The sequence below is a fragment of the Cottoperca gobio genome, chromosome 8 (genome assembly GCF_900634415.1).
Source record: "Cottoperca gobio chromosome 8, fCotGob3.1, whole genome shotgun sequence".
NCBI lineage: Eukaryota > Metazoa > Chordata > Actinopteri > Perciformes > Bovichtidae > Cottoperca > Cottoperca gobio.
This window is the reverse complement of record NC_041362.1, coordinates 20,245,396-20,268,103: the sequence shown is the minus strand read 5'-3', so window position 1 is coordinate 20,268,103 and position 22,708 is coordinate 20,245,396. Positions and strand designations below refer to the sequence as shown.

At 41.2% G+C, this 22,708-nt stretch overlaps 1 protein-coding gene across 1 annotated transcript in view; it reads left to right on the top strand.

Annotated features, from left to right (window-relative positions):
- LOC115012659 (carbonic anhydrase-related protein 10-like) overlaps nucleotides 1–16,930 on the top strand; it is a 77,606-nt gene extending 60,676 nt beyond the window's left edge. The window contains exons 4-9 of the mRNA XM_029438379.1: nucleotides 681–866; nucleotides 1,661–1,756; nucleotides 2,077–2,149; nucleotides 4,110–4,264; nucleotides 6,223–6,397; nucleotides 12,751–16,930. Of these exons, the coding sequence (XP_029294239.1) occupies nucleotides 681–866; nucleotides 1,661–1,756; nucleotides 2,077–2,149; nucleotides 4,110–4,264; nucleotides 6,223–6,397; nucleotides 12,751–12,773 (708 nt within the window). The 3' untranslated portion in view covers nucleotides 12,774–16,930. The remainder of the gene's footprint in view (nucleotides 1–680; nucleotides 867–1,660; nucleotides 1,757–2,076; nucleotides 2,150–4,109; nucleotides 4,265–6,222; nucleotides 6,398–12,750) is intronic.
- Nucleotides 16,931–22,708: the final 5,778 nt, after the last annotated feature.

Genomic DNA, 22,708 nt, shown 5'->3' with positions numbered 1-22,708 from the left:
TTGCATTAAAAGGAAACTTTGACTGACTTTTATCAAGCCATGAGAAGTAGTTGTATTTCCAGTGTTCTGCAGAAGTGATACGTGATTTCTTTCTGACTATGACACTAAAAGAAAGAGAAAACAAGACAAAGAGTCTTCAGGTCTGCCAGGCTACACTTAAAAATGCTAAACTTTCAAATCAGCTAACATGCTGATGCTTATCAGGTAACGTTACTATCATAGTTTATGATGCTTAAACCCAAGTTCAGGGGTTTTCAGGTTTTCAGGTTTTAAGGATTTCAACTGAGATCGTCATCCCTGGAACCCAGCTGTGAGCGAACAAACAAATAAGTAATCTTTTTTGTGCCTGATACCAGTTTTTTCTGTTTATCTTGGCCAGGATTCAGCGAGATATGTGGTTGAATCTCTTGCCATGTTTTCAGCCGGTTTTATACAGTATGTGGAATTTTGGTTCGTCTGTTGCAGTCCGGTGCCTAGAACCAAACTGTGGTTACGGTTTAAGCCCGTTAGCCCCTCATTCTGTACATTAGTATAGTCAGCCTATATGAGTATCACCATTTACCATCATAATAGACCAGTTACTTAATATAAGTCAGATGTCATGTAATCTGTTGCAGTGGTATTAGAGTAGCAGTGACATTACAGCCATCATATTGTCTCCCTGTCTGTTTTATCTGCAGATGGGAGGCACCATGTACAACACGGGGAAGCACGTGTCCCTGCGGCCGGACAAAGCTCACCTGGTGAACATCTCAGGGGGCCCACTGGGCTACAGCTACAGGCTGGAGGAGGTCCGCCTCCATTTTGGGAGCGAGGAATCCCAGGGCTCAGAGCACCTCCTCAATGGACAGGGCTTTCCAGGAGAGGTAAGGAATAAGACAGAGGTGGCAAGCAGTGGATTCAAAATACACACTTATACACAGATACACACAAACACACAGGGACACACAGAGGATGATAAATTATACAAATAATAACATAAATATATGCCTGGAATGACTACTAATAAAATGTGTGTCTGTAAAACAAGCCTGTGAACAAGGATGTTTAATTTCAACATTGGGGGAATGACATATTCAATAGAAGGGTGAGGGGGGGAGGGGGAAATGTCTTTATTCATACAAAAGGAAAACACAAAATTCAGGCGCCAGGTGACAATTCAAAGTAGGCTCTCAGGCATTTTGTTTTACTTTCTATTATTTATGTTATCCTTGCTGACTCAACACACATATGGACATGATTTACTCTTCCCTCCTTTTTCTTGTCTTTTGTTTGGAGGAGTAACCTCTGATTCACCTCAATGATACATTCATTCATTTTAAGTCATTTACAAAGCCCTTTAATAGATCATATGTGTTTCGGCTGAAGGTTGTTTGAAATATCTCTATATTTTAGTTTTTTAAACCGGCTTTACGTGGATTGTTAGTTAGTTTGTTCATCATGAACAAAGACATAGAATGACTTCAGGACAGAATTTCAGTTCATCATAAAAGCTGCTGCTGCAAAAAGGGCAGTTTTACATTGTCTTTATTTATTCCTTTAAAATTAAAAACATTTGTACATTAATCAGAACCATAACTCAAACTGGAACATATGACTTGATGCAGTCCTGCTGTAGTAACTCTGGTTCAGCTTGTAAAGCTCTCTGACTGTCTTTCAGGTCCAGTTGATCCATTATAACCAGGATCTGTATACCAACTACACCGAGGCAGCGAGGAGCCCCCATGGTATCGCTGTGGTCTCCATCTTCATAAAGGTCTGCATGTCCTTCTGGGAGTTCAGTGAAACACAATGAACTCAGACACAAACACATTTGGCTAACATATGGTAGATTTAAAACATATCCTCTCAGTTGTGGATTATGGATTGTCATATACAAAATTCAAACATTGCATTACAGTAAAGTTCATTGTTTCAGTCCTTCAGGCCACTTGCTACTTGTGTTTTACTGCAGTTTGTGTGTGTGTGTGTGTGTGTGTGTGTGTGTGTGTGTGTGTGTGTGTGTGTGTGTGTGTGTGTGTTGTACTGGGCTTTGTGATGAACATTTGATCCCCCTCTGTTTTCCTCATCTCTTAGCTCTCTGAAAACTCCAACGTCTTCCTCAACCGCATGCTCAATAGAGACACCATCACCAGAATCAACTACAAACGTAAGACACACAGACTCTCTCTCTCTCTCTCTCTCTCTCGCTCACACACACAGTCTCCACTTGTGTTTTGTCCCTAGAAAAGCTCATTCTTTGCACATCGTCAGGACTGTATCTGTCTTGTAATTAAAGAGATCTTTAAATCTGCTGAAAAATACTTATTTGCCACATAATATGAGACGTCTAAAAAACCCTTGGTGTCCAACAGGAAGTTTTCAGTAATGGGCCAATGTTCTTGGAGTCATTTTTGGAGCGGACGTGAATGTAGGTCTGGATACTTAAGGATTTCTCAAGTAAAGTTTCTCAGTATTCAGTAACCCCATATGACACATGGCCCTATTTTAATCATGCAAGTGCAATGACTAGCGGTGAGTGGCCGGGCGCACAGACTGTGTGTAGTGACATGGCTCTCTGGCCTGACACTTCAAACCAGAGGCTGCAGATGTATCATTGTATGTGTCCTGCTGCCTTCAGATGGCTGCAGGTATTTAATGAACTGAAGGAGATGCTTTTCATACAGCAGCTGTGGATACGTGTAGATTACTCAAGTCAACTTGTAAATCAGTGCTTTACCAACGTTCCTGCTTAATACCAAATTAAATAATGTTAAAAGCATTAACTGGCAAGAGAATGTTTCAACAAATGTGCTTATCCACATTTGAGGGATTTTTGCATTATTTCTGCACTATAAGTATTTTGTTTCTTTTTGTTGACAAAATCATCAAATTGTCAACAGATTGACGTTGCACCAGAAACAGAAGTCTATTCTCAGTCTAAGATCCATTTCCCATGAGAATAGGGCGCCAAGAGACCACAACCATGCTCGCAGCTGCTTAGACACAGCAGTGCTTTGAGCTAAATGCTAACATTAGCATGTTTTTGGTTGCTACCACGCTTAGCATGCTAACATTTGCTAAAGAGCTCCACGTTGTAGCTCAGCATGATGGGAATGTCATTGGTTCTGCAGGAATTTGGTCATAAACGAAAGGGATGGACGAAATTTTGATGTTTATTTGACGATGTCGCTACATGAAAAGTTAAGGGATTGTCAAAGTGATTAAAATCCATCATGAATGTCTGAACTAGGTGTCATGGCAATCGACCGGATGACTGACAGGCCGATATTGCCATCCCCAGAGCCCTGCAGCAGCATTGCTATAAACTTTTGAGGTCTAAAATATGCTAACTTCTTCTTTCTCTTGTAGATAGTTCATTTTCGATAATGGGACATCTAGTCAAGACTGCTCTACATACTGTAACACAACAACACTCACACACACAAGTTTCCCGGTGCTTCCCTTCAGCAAGAATGCATTCTTAATTTCATACAAATCAGTGCTACATTGCCAAAATCTGTTTTCCAACCTCTGCTGTGAATATGTATGACCCTCTGGAGAATTCCTTCCTGTTAATGGGGCTGAACATAGCAAAGCTATGCGACCACACAGACACACACATAAACTTGTTTTTGTCACGTACGAGGACATCGCATTGACTTGTATTAATTCTTTAAACATATATGCTAATCTAAACCAAGAAGCAGGTCTTAACCTTAAAATTGAACGGTATCTGTTTCCCACAGGCTACAGTTTGTCCATAAATGGGAGGTGAGTCCCCATAATGTGACTGTGTGAACAGATTCTTGTTCCTAATTAATATAAAGCATTCACTGCTCCAACATATTTATGTTTTTTCTCAGGCAAATCATTCCTTTTAATTGGTCCAAACATTATAGATTCATACCCTGATGCAATGTTCTACATAAACCACACACACACACACACACACACACTCTCATCTCTCTCTTTTTTCCTTTGACAGTGCTCTACTGCTCATGGGTCTGAACATAACGGACTTTCACACAACACACCACATAACCGCCACTCTCTCTCTCTCTCTCTCTCTCTCTCTCTCTCTCTCTCTCTCTCTCTCTCTCTCTCTCTCTCTCTCTCTCTCTCTCTAGATGATGCTTTCTTATTAATGGGCCTGAACATAGGTGAACTTTACCCTGACACCACGCGCTACATCACCTACGAGGGCTCCATCACCATCCCTCCCTGCTACGAGACTTCAACGTGGATACTCATCAACAAGCCTGTCTACGTGACACAGATGCAGGTACATGAGTGAAGGAGAAGTAAAACTGACCTGGGAAAAACAGCAAGCATTCTGTGGATTGTGGTAGAAATGTTTTTTTTTATATATTATTTCTTTGGGGGGTTTTGCCTTTATTAGATAGTGCAGCCAATGATATACAGGTGGGGACGACATGCAGTTAAGGGCTGCAGGTCGGATTGGAGCCTCGCCTGGTGCTGCTAAGGACTCAGCCTGAGAACATGAAATGGGATTTGTAATTTCCTTGCCGGCACAAGGGTGCAGGTTTGAGTTGTAACTTGTGATTTCATAACCTGTAACAGAAAGCACTTACTTTGTTCCTAGATGGTTTGGATAGTAGTTCCCAACCCCCGGGTCTGGACCAGCAGTGGGGTCACCAAAGCTTCACGGGGGTCACAAGGCCTTTAGAGTGTGAGAGTGACTTAATATATATAAATATATATACGTACAGTTGATTTATATCTCAGGATTTCATTCATTTTCTGTGAAGATAACTTAACAAAATTGTTGTTTTTAAAGTTTGGAATACTATTTAAGATACAAACTTTGTTTGACAGGATAAGGGCATTATCCCTCTCTGCTCAACAGCCTCGTCCTGCATCAGAAAAGTCTGCAGTTAAAACAACCAAAGAGCTAATAGAACAATGTCCAAGTGTCAGGGAGAAGAACACACACAAAAGAAGCCTATCAAATACTGTATGTGTGATTGTTAAACATTCAAAAGAACACATAATACAGAGAACTGTTTTAAAAGTTCCTAAACATAAGAGGAAAAGTCTTCTCTGATGCAGTAATCACAGGAAATAATCTGCTCGATATGCATCCCAATCGCTCGTTTCACACAAAACTTCCTGCAGTTATTCACTATTTGGGTTAACTGCACAGTTTAAGTTGTTCTGCACTGTTATTGTTATGCATTGCATATAATATTAAATATATATAAAATATGTCACGTAACGTTAGTCAGGGGTTGTCAGTCTACTGAGTGATAGAAAGGGGTCCCTTAAAGAAAGCAGCTGGGAACCGCTGGATCAGATGAAAGAGGCTGTGCTGTAACAGTGCTGGGATGAAATGCACTGCATATATACACAGAGCACACACAACAATCCAAATGTCTCTGAGTAGTCTCCAAAGCCCCACAAAGATTCTCCTTCTTTATCTGTATCTTTTTGACAGCAGTAAGGACGGAAGAGATTCAGTCGGAAAAAATGTGCACGCAGTCACAGTGACACAGCTAAATATCAACACAACATGTTGTTCCTCGCTTCTGACCAGAGAGCTTTTTTTATGTCACTGAAAAGCAGCTGGATAGATCACATTCAAATCCCAGCTCTTCAAATCAGGAAGCTCAGCGTCAAAGTGCAACACATGCAAGCTTTAACCTGCATGCATCAATGTAATCACCTCTCACACACCATCTGCCATTTACTCTTTATGTACTCCTGCTCTCACTCACACCCTTTGATCTCAACCCTCCCTCTCTCTCTCTCTCTCTCTCTCTCTCTCTCTCTCTCTCTCTCTCTCTCTCTCTCTCTCTCTCTCTCTCTCTCTTACTTCTTTTCGACATTGACTTTAGTGATATTTACAGGTTTTCATTTGTTAAAGGGAACTCCACTAATTGTATTGACGTATTAAGGAGAATTCAAAAGAGTTCAAAGCTGATGCCCCATTAAGTCCTATGAAAGATGCTTACTGGGCGCATATGCCAGAAAAGCCCTCACAAGCTGCCTCTTGCTTCCTCCAACTTGCTAAATGTTTGGGCCCACAGAGCATGTGGACTAGAGTCCTTCTTCAGCCGAGCCGCTATGAGACTTGTGCTTGAAGCCATGGTTGCTTCCTGACCTGACCGAACTGAGCTGAACAGAATTGTGTTTGTGAATTAAACTGTACAGCTGAACTCAAATAAGCTCTACCAATCTCCGTGTCCATCCGTTCTCCTTTGCATCCCCACTTCTCTGCAGATGCACTCCCTGCGCCTCCTGAGCCAGAATGAGCCCTACAAGATCTTCCTGAGTATGAGCGACAACACCCGGCCCGCCCAGCCTCTGCTGCAGCGCTGCATCCGAACCAACATCAACTTCAGCAAGCAGGGCCGAGACTGCCCCAACAACCGTGCCCTCCGCCCGCAGTACAGAGGTAATGTGGATGAGGGGGGAGGGGGCAGGGAGTAGCGGTGTGGTTTCAGCATGAATAAATAATCAAATATTCTATTCTGCCAGAAATGAATGCCAAGTATGATTTTTTATTACACTTTCCATCCCTTTAAAGCTAATTAGGGCAGTTTTTACATGCTTGTGCCAAAACTGGAGATATTTTTGCCAATTCTCTCAGGCTCATGGACCACATTCACTCCCTGATAAACAACCAGGAAGTGGAGATAATAAATCACTCTTTTTAACGCTTTGTATTTACAGCGTAAATATAGCAGAGTTACGGTGTAATCTTTTGTACTCATGGTGTACCAGTACAGTACGTACCATTTCATATATGTAGGAACTGGCGAACAAGACGTGTTATGGAATAAGAAGGGTAACAGTTTGGGATCGTACAAAGATCTTACAGTATACTGTAGCACCATGACCTACTGAGCAATTACCTGATGTTTGGGAGGAATTTATACTGCAGTTATCATTTATACTGCAGTTATCATTTATACTGCAGTTATTCATTTACTGTATCTAACTACTGTTCCTATTCTATTACTATTACAGGGTACAGTATGACCGTAACATAAATGATCACCTACTTTGCTAGCGCAGCCCACATACCCTGTAGGTACTTCTGCCACACCCATCTTCGAACTCGGCCTCCATTTTGATCCCGACTACACACCTGTAAAGTTTTGTGACTGCATCTTGAACGGTTGTGATGCTATAGTAGCAGGTGTTTACACACACACACACACACACACACACACACACACACACACACACACACACACACACACACACACACACACACACACACACACACACACACACATGTTATCTGTGGTTATTTCAATGAGTACTAAGAGCAAATATAAGAATACAACCATTACTGTTGTTGTGTTTCTGTGACGATCATCTGCTCTGAGAAACTAGTAGAGCTCCCTGTTGAACTGCTGAGTTGTTCTAAGAGAAAACACACACACGCACGCACGCACGCACGCACGCACACACACACACATACACACACACACATACAAACACACACACACACACACACATACACACACACACACACACACACATACGCACGCACGCACATACACACACACACACACACACACACACACACACACACACACATACACACACACACACACACACACACTCACACGCACACGCACGCACGCACGCACGCACGCACACACACACACACACACACACACACACACACACACACACACACACACACCACGCCCAGTCCTAGTGTCTCTAGTTATCCCATGTTCTCCATTGCAATCTGCATCTTGCACATTTGGTTAAATGGGGTGCTGGATCCTCCACTTTATGTAACAGGTACATGAGATCTATGAAACTGCATTTTACAACTCTATAAATACTATAATCTCCATTGCTTTCAAGGTAAACAGGAGAATTCATGTTATAATCACCTGGAATGTGCGCTGACACAAATACGATTATTCACTTAGGTTAGCCGTGAGCAGCTGAGACAAGACAGAAGAAGGTCCTTACGAGTAAAGAGATACAGCTGATCATTAACGCTGCCTCTGGCCCAGAAGGAAGGTTGACTGAGCATTGCTCCGTGTCAGCAGCGTCTTGACAATGTGAAAATAGAGAATGAAACAGAGAGGGAGATCTCGAGGAGAAGGGTGAGACACATGGAGTTAAAAAGACATGTGTGGGAGTGTATTGTCTGTTAGTGCAGATTTAAAACTGGAAGTGCGTGGGTGAGCTGGTTGGCGTTAAAGACAAACACTGTGGTGCATCATACACACATGCACACACACACATGCACACACACACACACACACACACACACACACACACACACACACACACACACACACACACACACACACACACACACAAATGTGGAAATGTTACGCAGAGAGTGTGGGAGTCCTCGAATCCCCTCAGTGCTCTGTGCTCTTCGAATATCTTTGTTATCGATCCGGTCAAGCCCGGCGTGCTCGCCACAACATCAATGGATTGCTTGGCCTCTGCTTCCCTTTGATATTGGCTTGTTACAATCCAGAGCCTCATCAGGAGTTTGTGTATCAAAGAGCAGAGAGAGCACCGTGTCGGAGCCTTGCCTGAAACCATCCTGAGTCAACAGTGCTCTGGAAAGACAGACAGGTAGATAACAACTACAGGTTCTGCTCAGTCCTCCAGGACATCTGCAGTAATAACATGTGCACTTATTAAAGGTGAGACTTTGAAGTCAAATTGTTCAGGCTCATCGCACGCTCTGGCTCTAGCGGGATACCTAAAGTAAATAATTCAAGTCAGTTGTTACAATTTCTCGCAGGCCAGAACAGTAGCTTTACTCTATTCTTAAATGCACATTTATTCTCTTTATTTCTCTTTATGTCTCTCCACCTCTTCTTCTCTGAGCTGACTCACTGGCAATAAAAGTGTTTTGGCAGCGAATGTTGTTTCTTTTGTCTTTGGCTGAATTCCCTCAACTGCTTCCAAATAAATAAATCATTATTATTATTGCACACTAATAACAATGCAGATGAAAAGACACTTTAATAGAACTCTGGTAGAATACATCAGATGCTATCTTTAATATTGTATTGGTCTCTTTCAAATACAAATAAATGAGTACAACAATAAGCAGCAGGGTTGCAGTCTTGGCCGTGTTTGCACATTACAACTAAAAAGGTTTAACAACAAATTTGAACTTGGATTGTTGCACATTTCTTTGTGAATATTTAATGTTGTAAAGATGTTTCAGGGCTTTTATTTGACAGTGCGGGGACAGAGACCGGACAGGGGGCGAGAATGGAACCTGGGACGTTGTGTAATGTGTTAAAGATCTCATAGTACCTTATAAACCAACTAGAGCATTGCGCTCCCAGACTGCAGGGTTACTTGTGGTTCCTAGAGTCTCTAAGAGTACAATGGGAGCCAGAGCCTTCAGCTATCAAGCTCCTCTCCAGTGGAACCAGCTTCCAGTTTGTGTTCGGGAGGCAGACACACTCTCCACATTTAAGAGTAGGCTAAAGACTTTCCTTTTTGATAAAGCTTATAGTTAGGGCTGGCTCAGGTTTGCCCTGGATCAGCCCCTAGTTATGCTGCTATAGGCTTAGACTGCCGGGGGACACCTCCCTGCTCTCTTCCTTCTCTCCCTCTCTCTTCTTCTCCCTCTCTATCTGTATGCATTTATGTAAATGTATGTTACTAACTCACCATCCGGGGTATCATCCCCGGAGTGTCTGTCTCTCATGTGGCAGGTTGCCACTGATAAAGTTTACGTCAGGATCATGAATCGTGACAGCGCCTGCTGACCTGGTCCTGCTGGACACCGGGAAGCCTTATTGACATTTTCCTGGATTCATCCAAACTTTCTATTTCTTTTTTTTTCCAACACAACATAATTTCTGTCAAATGTTGTATTTGTACTATGTTGTTTATCCTGTACACACGACATCTATTGCACGTCTGTCCGTCCTGGGAGAGGGATCCCTCCTCAGTTGCTCTCCCTGAGGTTTCTTCCATTTTTTCCCCTTTAATTTTGGGGTTTCTTTTAGGAAGTTTTTCCTTGTGCGATGTGAGGGTCTAAGGACAGAGGGTGTCGTATCCTGTACAGTCTGTAAAGCACACTGAGACAAATGTATAATTTGTGATATTGGGCTATACAAATAAATTTGATTTGATTTGATTTGATGTGGCATGAGCTGTAAGCACTCATCTACAAAGCCGCTCCAATTGGAACAATTTTATATATTGTTGAATAGTGCAAACTGGTTTATTATAGGTCTACAATCTTCACCTGCAAAGTAACTAATTACTAAAGCTGTCAAAGTAAAACAAAACAAATGTTGTCGACAAAATTTGCTTGTGAACTGATGTGAAGCATAAAGTAGTAGGAAATTAAAATACTCAAAACATAACTTTTAATAACTCGAAAAGGTTCTACACATTCAGAACCACGAGATGTTGCACTAAAGCGCACGTTTCTCAGAGTTTATCTTCACATTAGGATAAAAAATTAAATCTAATTATAACAGAAACAAAAAACATTAATATGAAGTCATTATGTGAAGAAAATGATTGATAAAGTCATGAAAAACTTGAATGACAGAAGAACTGTGAGATATGTCAAAAACCTTGGTGGGATTAAGGTTAAGATTTTAAGAATAAGCAGCCATTGTGGGTTGAAAAAAACCAGCTTGTAGAAATCTACACAAACTTGCTTGTTCAAAGTTTGCTAGCTCTGCATAGCTCTGCCTCTCAATAGTGCATATCCAATCAAAAGACGTGCACGTGCTGACGTTATCGTACGCCTGCTAGCTGGCCCCGGTGTTGCCAACTCGAAATCTGATTGGTTAACTGCCACAGTTTTGTCTCCGTTCACTTTAAGCTACAGGCGCCCGCACTGTTGATTCTGAAGGCCTCAGGGCAGATCTCTTGGACCCTGGCAACACATCATGGCTGAAATATGATTGGATAAAAGCTCTAACATAAAGGCCAGACCTCCAAATCTCCATCTGAGGCTGGAAGCAGCACAACCAAGAGGAAAGCTATGAAATGAAGAGAATAGACTATGGGGAATAATTTAATACATATTTGTGGAAAAAATATATAAAAATGAAATGTATATTCTGATGATGTTTAGGCCAGCAGAGAAGGCCTTGATGGCCCTGACGGCCCACCACTGCAGCAACCGTTGGAATTTTTCAGATATCGCAAACCATGACGTAATGACGGTAATCCAAAGTGCATTTACGTATCGTGGCGTGAAGTTTTTTCAAGCAGCACTTTATCGCTCAGCAAAATAAAAATAAAAGTCTAAAAACACACAAAGTTGCCTGAACACTGGTCAGAATCAATTCACAATTTGGTTTATTGCCAAGTAAATTTACACTAACAAGGACTTTGCCTCACTCTTTTTTTTCAAATCTCAGATTTAACAACAGCAGAGCCTATAAAACAAACGCCCCCCAAAAACACTTAAACGCCCCCTTTCAAAAATATTGCTTCCAGCGCCCCGACGTTCCCTGAACACCCCCTGGGGGCCCGTTGAGAAGCCCAGCTGTAGTTGCTTTACACCACTGCTGTGGACTTGCACAGAGTTGCACATGTTTTCTTGGACATTACAAAGATTGTGATTGTTTTGCCTCGGGTTAATTGAGGCCATCTGTGTTGTGAACACTGCAAACACTGAAATAAACTCGCCCTGAGCTGTATTTTCACTCAGTTGCTAACCCTCACCTGCAGCCCAAGCAGTCGAGCGTTGCTGCATTTTCTATGGGTGTTATGATGGCAGATGATCAAACAGTCAGCCAGAGAGAAGCAGTAACATAGAAATAAAATAATGACTGATGTACAGCCAAATGTGACGCACCCAGGTACAGAGGAATGAATCGTCTCACGTGTTCCCAGCGCTCAGACTCTGGAGACAGAAAGCAGAGAGCGCTGGTGATGAGAGGGTCCCTGGTGGGAAATAAAGAGTTATTTTCAATATCTCTGTCTTTCTCTCCTTCACAGGCTTATTCTCTCTTAATTCCCTCTCTTCTCTCTTTCAGTTTATTCTTCTCTTACTCATACCCATTGATTTCAACTCTGTACTTTATTCGTGTAGTTACATTGTTAGCAGCAGCAGACTTTAATTAATTACTTCTGTTAAAAGTCGCATTTAATCACTACAGCTTTTGTCCAGCTGACCACATACCTGTGTGAAAACACCTAGACTTTATCTTTACTCCCAAAGCCCAACTCGTCCACCATATCCACACTACTAATGTATTGTGTCTATTTAATCTGTTAACAGTTAAGTCATATGCTTGGACTACAACAACAAGTTATTGTAATAACAGATATTTCCTGTGTAGCAGCCCGAAACTAAAAATTGGATTTAAAATGCAGTTGTAGTTTAGCTGATGCCAATTACAATGAATGTGTTTTCCCTCCAAATGAAGGTTGCATGTACACAGGGTGCCGTGCTCTGTACAGATTGTAAAGTCCCTTTAGGCAAATGTGTCCTTTTGTAGGAATGTGGTGGTTGTCAACAGCTCAGGCTGAAACGTATTGTAGTCACTGACTGGTTTGACATCATTTCCTCACTTTTCCTCTGTGAGTGCACTACACTCGTAACCTGCTCAGAGTGAGGCAAAGGTTTGGAACTCGGACAGTTTTGGTCCTTTTTCTCCGTTACCTTTGTCTCTCATGATCCTTTCTCAGGCGCACGTTCTGTGTCTCCTTTTTTCTTTCTCTTCACAACTTCTGAAACCTGAGGCATCCCTTTGTTCTGTTTTATTCCACACAGCTTATCCTTTCAGCACTAATTATCCTCCTTCTCTTCTCTTCCCTTAGTGAATCAGTGGCTCCTGAAGTAAAAGATAAAAAGATGTCAAGCTGCAGCGCCACAAGACAAGAGGCAGAATTCTCACTGCCAAACCGAGCTGGACCTGCTGTTTGACCTCAACGGAATGGGAAGCAAAAGTGCTGCGCTTTACTAAAGACAGCTTAACAAACTTTGATTGATCTGATTTGATCTCAGCTAAGCTCAGCTGACCGAACTATCTTCTGTGCTGGCCTCCCACACATCTACAACGTAAACACAACTCATGTGGGCCAGCACAGTGAGGTACAGGTCACACGGACTCTGATGTCTCTACTGTGTTTTTATTTCGTGTTAACTTACAAAGACTGAAGATGTACAGAATCAATCCTTTTCAGGGGGATGGATGTTATCTAAAGACCACAGTACTTCCATATTCAAATCCTGCCTACACAAGGCAATTATACAAATGATCATCCATTGACTGGAGGAATTATTACATTTCCATCGATGGTCTGAACCCCCGGCAACAAAGAAGCACTCAGCTGTGGTACGATGAGATATAAAAAGGTGCTGGTTCTCATATCAAATAGTAACTAAAGAAGGTAATTTTCAAAGAGAATGTGGAATGTGTGAAAATGAGGTTATATGGCTGAAGGGGGAGAAACAGAGGGAGAGACTGCAACTCTGACATTTTTACAGACCTGAACAGATGGACGTCACTGGAGCTTGGAGAGGGATAGGTCACTCATTTTGCATGATTTTAAAATAGTTCACTTGTTTTTATGATATTTAATTAGAACGTGGTGGCAGAATTCAGCTGGCATCAGGACCCTGCTTTGCACAGCAACATAAAGGGCAAAGTCAGCCCGCTGCCACTACAAGAGCTAACAGATCACCTAAAATATTCAATCAGAAGTGTTAATACTGAAGACCTAATTCCAATGTAACTATAAAGTAAGGAATCTATGTGTGTATGTGTGTGTGTGTGTGTGTGTGTGTGTGTGTGTGTGTGTGTGTGTGTGTGTGTGTTAGGGGTGAATTCTGACTGATAGCCGACCCTTGTTAACTAATTATTAACCATTAACCGACAAGATTAGTGCAGGAATGCTTGCCAAGCTGCAACAATAACATAACATTTATTGGCAACTCCAGTTTCTGTGCAAAAAAGACAAATGAGTCCCCAGTTCATCCGTCTGTGAGAGACAGCAGCCACAATGTTGCGTGCATTGTCGTGGACACATGCAGCCTCCTTCCCAGTAAGTCTTCACCGCATCAGTGTAGCTGCGAGGTTGTCTGCTGTGTGACTGCCTGGCACAACGTTACTCTGGCGGCCCGTCGGTGAGTAAGAGTTCAGCAGTAATGTTATAGCTGTGAACGTAGCAGTGCAGTGTGTCCGGCTCACTTAAGGCGGGTTGACCTTTAAGGCGGACCATTTGGTGGAGATCGACAGCGCTTCAGGCCTATGCAGACTGAATCCACCATGTCGTCTGCAGCTGGATATACTAATGTTAATGCAGGATAAAATGTTACAACCAAACTTTTCTTTACTTCCCTGCACGAGCAGATAGTCTGCGGGAAGCAGAATTGAACCACCGGTGTGTCTGACCGCAAATAAGGTTGCTTGGTTGTGTTTTTCCCCGTGTGTAAGACTGTAGCCTATTTCCTATTTTGACTTGAACCAACTTACAACACTAGCCAGCAAAGTACCTCCGCTAATTAAATCCATGCTCCTCTTTATAACCGCAGTGGTTATTTCAAAGCTAGTGACTAATATGCCTTTTTGAAAATGACCTCCCTCTAAGTGTATTACACTGGTGTTTCTGTCCAGGAGTAGATTTAGGGATATTGGGGCCCCAGACAAACACTGTCTTTGATTTACTTTTCACTCTTTCTCTAGCTGGGAATGTTGGTATTGGCAGTTGTAGAAGAAGTACTCAAACATTGTTTCTGAAGTAAAACTATTAATATTGCACAGTAAAAGTCCTGCATTAAAACATTCTTACTTCAAGTGAAGAATGAAAGAGAGGCTAGATAGTTAAACTAACAATATTTCATCATTATATTTTGTTAAAAGAATGAATGAGTCTGCAACCTAACCTGTAACATTTCTCTGTCAGGTACATGTAGTAGTGCAATGTTTTTGTCTGAAGTTGCAGTAAACAGTAGGTGAGCAGTATATAGTTCAGTTGCATATTTAAGAGCCTTTTGCAAGTTATTTTGGGGTACAAAGACTATAGGAATAGAAACATAATTCAGTATGTCTCATATCTAAACATCATAATATATCTATAGTTGTTTTGGGACCTGTTTAGTTGAGGGTCCAGTTGCTAACCCTGCCTAGTCTGCCCCTTGTATTTTTTCTCGTAAGCCAGAATGTAGATCTGATTCGACGATGTGTGACGCAACTACGTATGTCATGGAAGATGTATTGCTCAGGACCAAAGGAAGTGCAGTGTTGAGTGTGAAGTTGTTTGGATGAGCGGTTCTCGAGAAAGCTTCAAGCAGCAAAGCCCCAGGCCAAACATTCAGCCCGTTCTGAACAGTCCTGTTTTGAACGGGCACTGCACTAGTCATGATCAAATTGATCGCTAAACTCCCCTGATCAGCAAATTGTCCAATCATAGCTTAAAAACATAACTAGACACAACAGCCCTGTCAAGATTTGAATTTGTCCACATGTTGGAGTGGTGTAAATGGAACTGTAGTAAGAGATAGGTAAGAATTTACAGTGCGTCTGTCAGCTGGAGCATGAACTGCAATCGTTAGCATTCCAAGCTAACTAGCTTAACGTTCTACCTACAGAAGTAAAGTGTATTTCTTATAAAGGCAAAGGGAATGTCATTACCTAAGTAAATAATTACCTAAAGTACCATTATGTTACAATAAAGCAAGGTGAAATTAATGTTCGTGTCAGCAAAGTGTTATTGTTTAATTTAAAGGTCTGATTTCAAAGAAGCCTTTTGCCACTTCAATTCATGTTGAGAGGAAATAACATTATTAAAAATGTCATCACCATTAGTCATGATCACCTTCAAATTGTTCTCAAATCAATCGTGCAATTGAAAAATATACAAAAAGCAATGTCTCTGAAATATTAACGGTGCCCTGTGGAGTTCTTGTACACAAGCAAATATTATGTTTACAGTCAGTTTCTCACCAAAATACTGTGTGTACGCTTGACGTCTAACAAATGTGTGGAGTGATATTACGTTTTTGAAAATGTTGAAACCCTCATTAGTGTATTACGCCGAATTCACACCCAAAAGTTAGGGATAGTCTGACTTTTTGTGGCAAAGTGCAGCGAGAGAGTACCTGCAGCCAATCAGTAAACAGACATGTTGATCTATGTTACAAAGAATCACTTTCCGACTGAAGACCACCAGCTTTAGATCAGTGGTATATTATGAAACCATGGGCATATGTATTGATTCATCTGCTTGAACATGCTCAAACATGTGCATCTTCGTGTTCTACTAGCAGAATATAGGTCTTCACGGCACCACATGATCAGAGCTGATGGAGAGTCCGCCTTGATCCATTCAGGTATTGGACACATTGACACACAGACCCGAGTCCCTAAATATAATTAGTCTCAGGACAGACTACCGGGTCAGGTCGACCCATATGAAGACCTCTAGTGCTGTAAAATGGGTGACCTCTATGGATGGATATCGTGGATGAACACCAACACAACATTAGCTTGTTTGATAGTTTTATTTCTTCAGTTTGCTTTGATGGCCTACTGTTCTAGTAATACAGCTTCCAAACAGAACACCAGATGGTTGTGAGTTCAACACCAGGGATGCCACCATTGAGCCCCTGCGTAAGGTACTTAACCCTGAGCAGCTCCAGGGAGACTGTCCCTGTAGTTAGTTCACTGTAAGTCTCTGGATAAGAGCTTCTGCTGAATGACCTGTACTGTAATGTAATGTTGTATCTCATGACAGGAACAATGCAGATTGATTTTGAAAATGTAACTGTAATAAATACATGGAACTGTAATGAGGGTGAGTGTGATCACATGTAGCTCAGCATAGAAATGCACAACCATATACCATTAACTCTAAACGTTATTTCATTTATTTCAGGGTTGCCTGAAATAACACTCTTTGAGTGGTACTGTAAATATATGTTTGGGTTTAGCTGGATTGCTGTTGAAATTCATATCTTTTTGGATAGAAAATAAATGCTGTTATTGTTATTGTATGCTTAAAATGTGTGGAACTCGTGAACTTAACCCAGTGAGAAGAAGTGAGAGCAAAGACCTCAACCAAAAACAAAACCCAACAAAAGTAATCTAACTGCAATCCCCACAACTCAGCTAACATGTATTTGGTAATGTTGAAATAGCAGAACTATCCATAATGAATGATTTAGAGCTATTATCAAATTTTGATAAACTCTTACCCCTGTTGTCATGGCAAAGCTCATTCTGATTGGTTGTCCTACATTTTAATCACAAGTTGCCAGGGCAAAACTAAGACATATTTACACTTCATTAGTAATGTGTTAAAAATAACTAAAAGTATGGTCCAAATGTCTAATCATGATGAACTTCCATATTTATGAGAACAACACTTATGTGATTATACTGCAGCAAATGTAAGCACAAGATTATGAGGTGTGAAATATTCCATGGGAGGTTCGAACCGAAAATCCAGCCCTCTGGTTTCACCTTAAGGTAATTACATACAGGATGTAGCAGACTAGCAATAGATGCTAGAATATAGACTTGGAGATGTAAGCCTTCAACAACATTACGGTCCTTTGACTCATCAAATGAACTTTAAAGGAATAGTTTTGTGAAATAGGCTAATTTACTTTCTTGCAGAGCGATAGATGAGAAGATTGATACCACTCTCGTAGCCAGTTAGCCTAGCTTATGAAGACTGGAAACTGCTAGCTCCTCAAAAATATATCTACCTCTAAAGCTGTGTAAAACACACCATGGTGTTACAGGAGGGTAAAGCTAGACTATTCATTGGTTGGGACTTGTAACTTCCTGGATCCTCCTGGACTTTGTTTCTTCTTCTGTTCATATATCGTATGCACTGTCGTTGCTAACCCTCTGTGCGTGCTTTCTATTTCTCTTTCTCTCATCAGGGAGTTGGTTAGATGATCTTTAAACATAAGTAGTAGCAGTAATTAAAAATACATAAGAACCATATTAACATTACCTTACATAGATAGTAGGCACTCTAACAATAGCTGCCAGTTTTGAACAGGGGTCTGTCATCAGGGAGTGTCCCACTGATTCAATGGAACTCCACTGAGACACCACCAACACATTAAAAACAGGTGCACTATATGTATATATCCCAGTAAAAACGTGGACACCACATGCATTCAAACATGTTTTACATTATTATAAACTGATGATTTGTGCTGCTAAAGTGTGCAACTGTCGCAATATTATAATTGTATCTATTTATCTTATTGTCTTATTGATTCCTTAATAATCTAAACATTAGGATAAACTGTGCCAAAAGCTTTTGATGAATACTTTTTCTTTTTATAAAATTACATAAATGTAGTAACTAACAGATCGACCTTCAGAAATATAGATTCAGATACATAGATACGGAGATAGATTGTTTCCAAAGCCCATAGGGTATGAATACTCCCACAACTCAAAAATGAGATGAGGAGCAATAGACATTTTGTTGCAAGACTGCTTAAGGCCACAGCTGCTCCTATATCAAGGCAGCAGCACGTTTTGGCAAGGTTACATAAGCACATCCCATTACACCAGGTGAAAACAGCTGCCCGGGGAGGACACCTACATAAACCCAAAGGAACACCCACATTATCTGACTGATTGCTCCGCTACAGACAGAGTCCCACTCACAGCTACAAGACAGAAACTTAAGCCCAACATACATCAGTATATCATTAGAATACTTGTTATAGCATGATATAAAGGAACAAAGTGATATACATAGTATAGTGATTCTTTCAAGGCCAGAAAGAGATTAGTCTCTGCAACGTTTCTGTCTGTGCTGGACTATGGAGATGTTGTTTATATGAATGCATTATCTCAGTGCCTCAGCTCTCTGGATACTGTCTACCACGGGGCACTGAGATTCATACTAAACCTCAAAACCCTGACGCACCACTGCATCTTATATGCTCGTGTTGGATGGTCTTCCCTGACCACCCGTAGACTGAAACACTGGCACATCCTTATTTAAAGAGCTGTTCTGGGTACTCTTCCACAATACTTAAGGATCTACATTAGTCGGATGTGTAGTGGACCGTATCGGCTTCGCGAGATTTGTTGTGATTTTATATTGGGTTTTTTTGTCTGCTGCTGCCTATCTTGGCCAGGACACTCTTGAAAAAGAGATTTTTAATCTCAATGAGGCCATATCCTGGTTAAATAAAGGTTATAAATAAATTAAATAAAGTCATTTGATTAAGTATGTGTGTTGTTTGTTTCCATATGCTGGAGTGCAGTACTGTAAGATAATGAAACTGGGACATGTCTCAGGCTGGAGATGCTCTGCTGTCGAGAAATGTTGATGGGCTGTCAGGTTGTCCCACTAAAGTAAATAATACATCTAAGTTCAGCTCACATGTTTGGCTGAAGACATTTCACTGCCTGTTATGGCTCAATACCAAACACGTCATCTTTGCTGTAGCTCTTGGATGACATATGGATAGAGAAGTTATAAAAATAGAATATGTAACCATTAGTAAGAATTCTCAAGCTGCTCCAAAAAAATTAATCAAAGTGATTTCACTCAACTTTTTCTTATTGGAAATAATCAGTTTGAATATAAATAATAATTTAACCTGAGTTCTTGAGTTTCTTGGCTTGTGACCTGTAACGCTTCATACACACAAACCACACAACCAAGGTGAAAGGTTTATAAACCTACCCATAACGAAGGACATACAAATGAATTAAATGAATGCAATGAAGGACACATAAGTGGATGAACACTTTGACATTGACCAATTCAATTGAATGACTGCACCGTTCAGCAGCTGAGAGATTGAGAAGCACAAGGGACAACTCCTGAGGGAGTTCAGTATCATTACGAAATTGATGGTGGATCCTACTATGACCTAATGCTTCTTAATTACTCTTAGTAATCTGTGGCATCAGTCCGTGTCACAGGGAAATGTAAAGCTTCACCTGGCAGTTCCGATGGCCAGGGGAGACGTTGCGCTGGAGGGAAAAGGTAGCCAGTTGTCTTGTGGTGCTCCCTGGAGCTCTCGGGCTTCCTCGGGCATTTTCAGATATTCCCGGACATTATCGGGTGCACTCGATCCCACATGGCGGACTCCCAGCAGGCATAGGGAGGGTAACATCTTTTCACCCCCCACTTAACTGGAGTGCTGGTGGCAGTGTTGGTCAGATGAGAGTTTCTTTCTTTCATAGTTGTCTGGATGCTCAGGGATTCAGCTGAAGTCTGGGCAAATGTCCAGCGGCTCAGTATATACAGTGGCACGTACTGTATATACAGGAATGTATATACATCTCACAGCTAATAGTCTATGTACACACTTAATTCAGATGTTTTTCATACATTGGCTGGACTCGATGAGGGGGGGGGTTGGGTTTGTGTTTGTGTGAGTATGAGGAGAACTGAAAACATCTGTGGATCTGAGGAAAGAATACAGAAGGCATCGACGTCGTTGGATGAAGCACGGCGGCGTTTTGATCTCCCCTTTGATATTATTTGGTTTTCACTTATGTTGGAGAAAGGCTTTTTAGCTATGAGCTTTAAACGCCGACTCGGAGTCACTGTGGACAGAGAGTTTCCTACGGCGAGAACAAAGGGATCAGTGAGAATGTAACATTGAAGTCATCATATTCACTACTCCATTATTCCGTATTATCTTCACCGTATTAGTCGTTGGAAGAAAACAAATAATATAAGATATTTGAAAAGCAAACTAAAATATTTAGTGAGCATTTGCAATTTACAGTCTTTTCTTTAAGTTAATGAGGTTCCTAATTCATCTTTATATCTACCATCAGACACAACAGGAGAGTCTGAAGCAGGCGTGGAAAGAGAAGATACGAACAAGCGGCTCTGTGACGCTGTACTGCTCATCGGGAGACAGATCAACCAAAGTATTGGACAAACTAATATGTTGACCTCATGAAGTTAACAAACACCATGAATGTCCACATTTCATTGCAATTGTAGAGGAATGTCAGTCACTATAAATCTCATCCTGCTGGTGGTGCTAAAGGAAATAACATTATTATTAGGATTCATCCTTTGGGGACCGTGAATATCTGGACAAACTGTCAATGCAATCCATTCAATAATTGTGAAGATGTTTGAGTCTGGACCAAAATAGTGGACTTAACAAATGAACCATCCATAGAGCAAAAACAATATCATTGCTCAGCAATTAGCCTTAGCTCAATTTAAACTATACTTTTTAACTATAATAAGAGGTTCCAGAGTCCGAGTCCAGTGTATGTAAGAACCAAATTCAACTTTGTCTTCTTGGAATAGTGTTACATAATAAAGGGGAACTCCTCTCCACTAATACATACAGTCATGAGGAGTGTTGCTCAGCCTGTGAAAACATAAACGTATATATGTAAAATATCTCGTGTGTCTCTGGAAAAGCTTTGGGAGAAGCACCTTGTTGACATTGTTTTGCAAACATGAATGTAAACTATGCACAGTTTCAAATATTTTACAAATCTGTTTTGCAGTTGTTTAATGAGGAAGGGAATGCGTTCAACACGTTTGTTGGACTTCAATGACACACACAACGTATTGTGGTGAGAAAAGACCAGGTATGTAACCCCTAACTTTTGTTTGTGGTTTATAGTTTATCTCAACTTGGGGTTGGAGACTTTTTTAACAATAAGTTTGAGAGACATGGGTAATTACAGGGCAGGGAGGGTGAGATGATAATATGCTATTGGTGGCCTTATTGGAAATGCATTTTCTGAGCTTTTGGAGCATTATGGCTGCCATACTGGTAATTAAAAGACCAGATATTGCAGCCTGTGGTGCATCAAATACTATTCTTTGTTTTAATTGTTTCTCCCAAGTTCCACAACTTTATGGTTACAAGGTGCGGGAAGCTCACCGATATGACTGGTGCTCTGTAGAAAGGTACCAATGATGTTCTGGGCACTTTTAATCACCGGCTGCAGAGCCTTTCTGTCCTTGTTAATGCACAAACCAATAACAATTTGTAATGTTTGCAGTCATGGAAGTGACAATGCTAAATCACTGGTGTGTGTGTGTGTGTGTGTGTGTGTGTGTGTGTGTGTGTGTGTGTGTGTGCGTGCGTGCGTGCGTGTGTGTGTGCGTGTGTGTGTGCGTGTGTGTGTTTTCTCTTAGAACAACTCAGCAGTTCAACAGGGAGCTCTACTAGTTTCTCAGAGCAGATGATCGTCACAGAAACACAACAACAGTAATGGTTGTATTCTTATATTTGCTCTTAGTACTCATTGAAATAACCACAGATAACATGTTAAGCTGAACAGAAATAAGACTTGCAACGTTACAAAAATATGCATAAGCAGATTGGCTTCCATAAACCTGTTTCCCCTGTGCATGCTGGGAGGCTCCACCCCCCCCCCTCCACCCGGGGCAATAAGGACACAGACACAGACACTAACATTTTCACCAGAAAAGCATGAAGGAATATTGAGATTGCTTCCAACCCTCCTAAAATAATGAACATTGTAAAGTTGTATTCTCTACCGCTGTATTCCCAGCAGAAAGGTCAAACAGAGAGGTCCACCCTTAGTTGTAGGCCGCCTGAACAAGCTACACTGTATTTGACCTAGATCCTTTGTTAAAGACTGTGGTGGGGTTTTTTCCGCGGACACGGCGAGCGACGTGATTTGTCTACAAAATCAACTCACAAGGCGTTCCTTATCAAATATTTATCCTCATTCTGGATTCAGAGCTGTAACTGCGAAGAGTAGTCTTGTGTGTGTGTACATGTGCCATCCTGTTTTCCTGTGCGGGTCTGTGTGTGTGTGTGTGTGTGTGT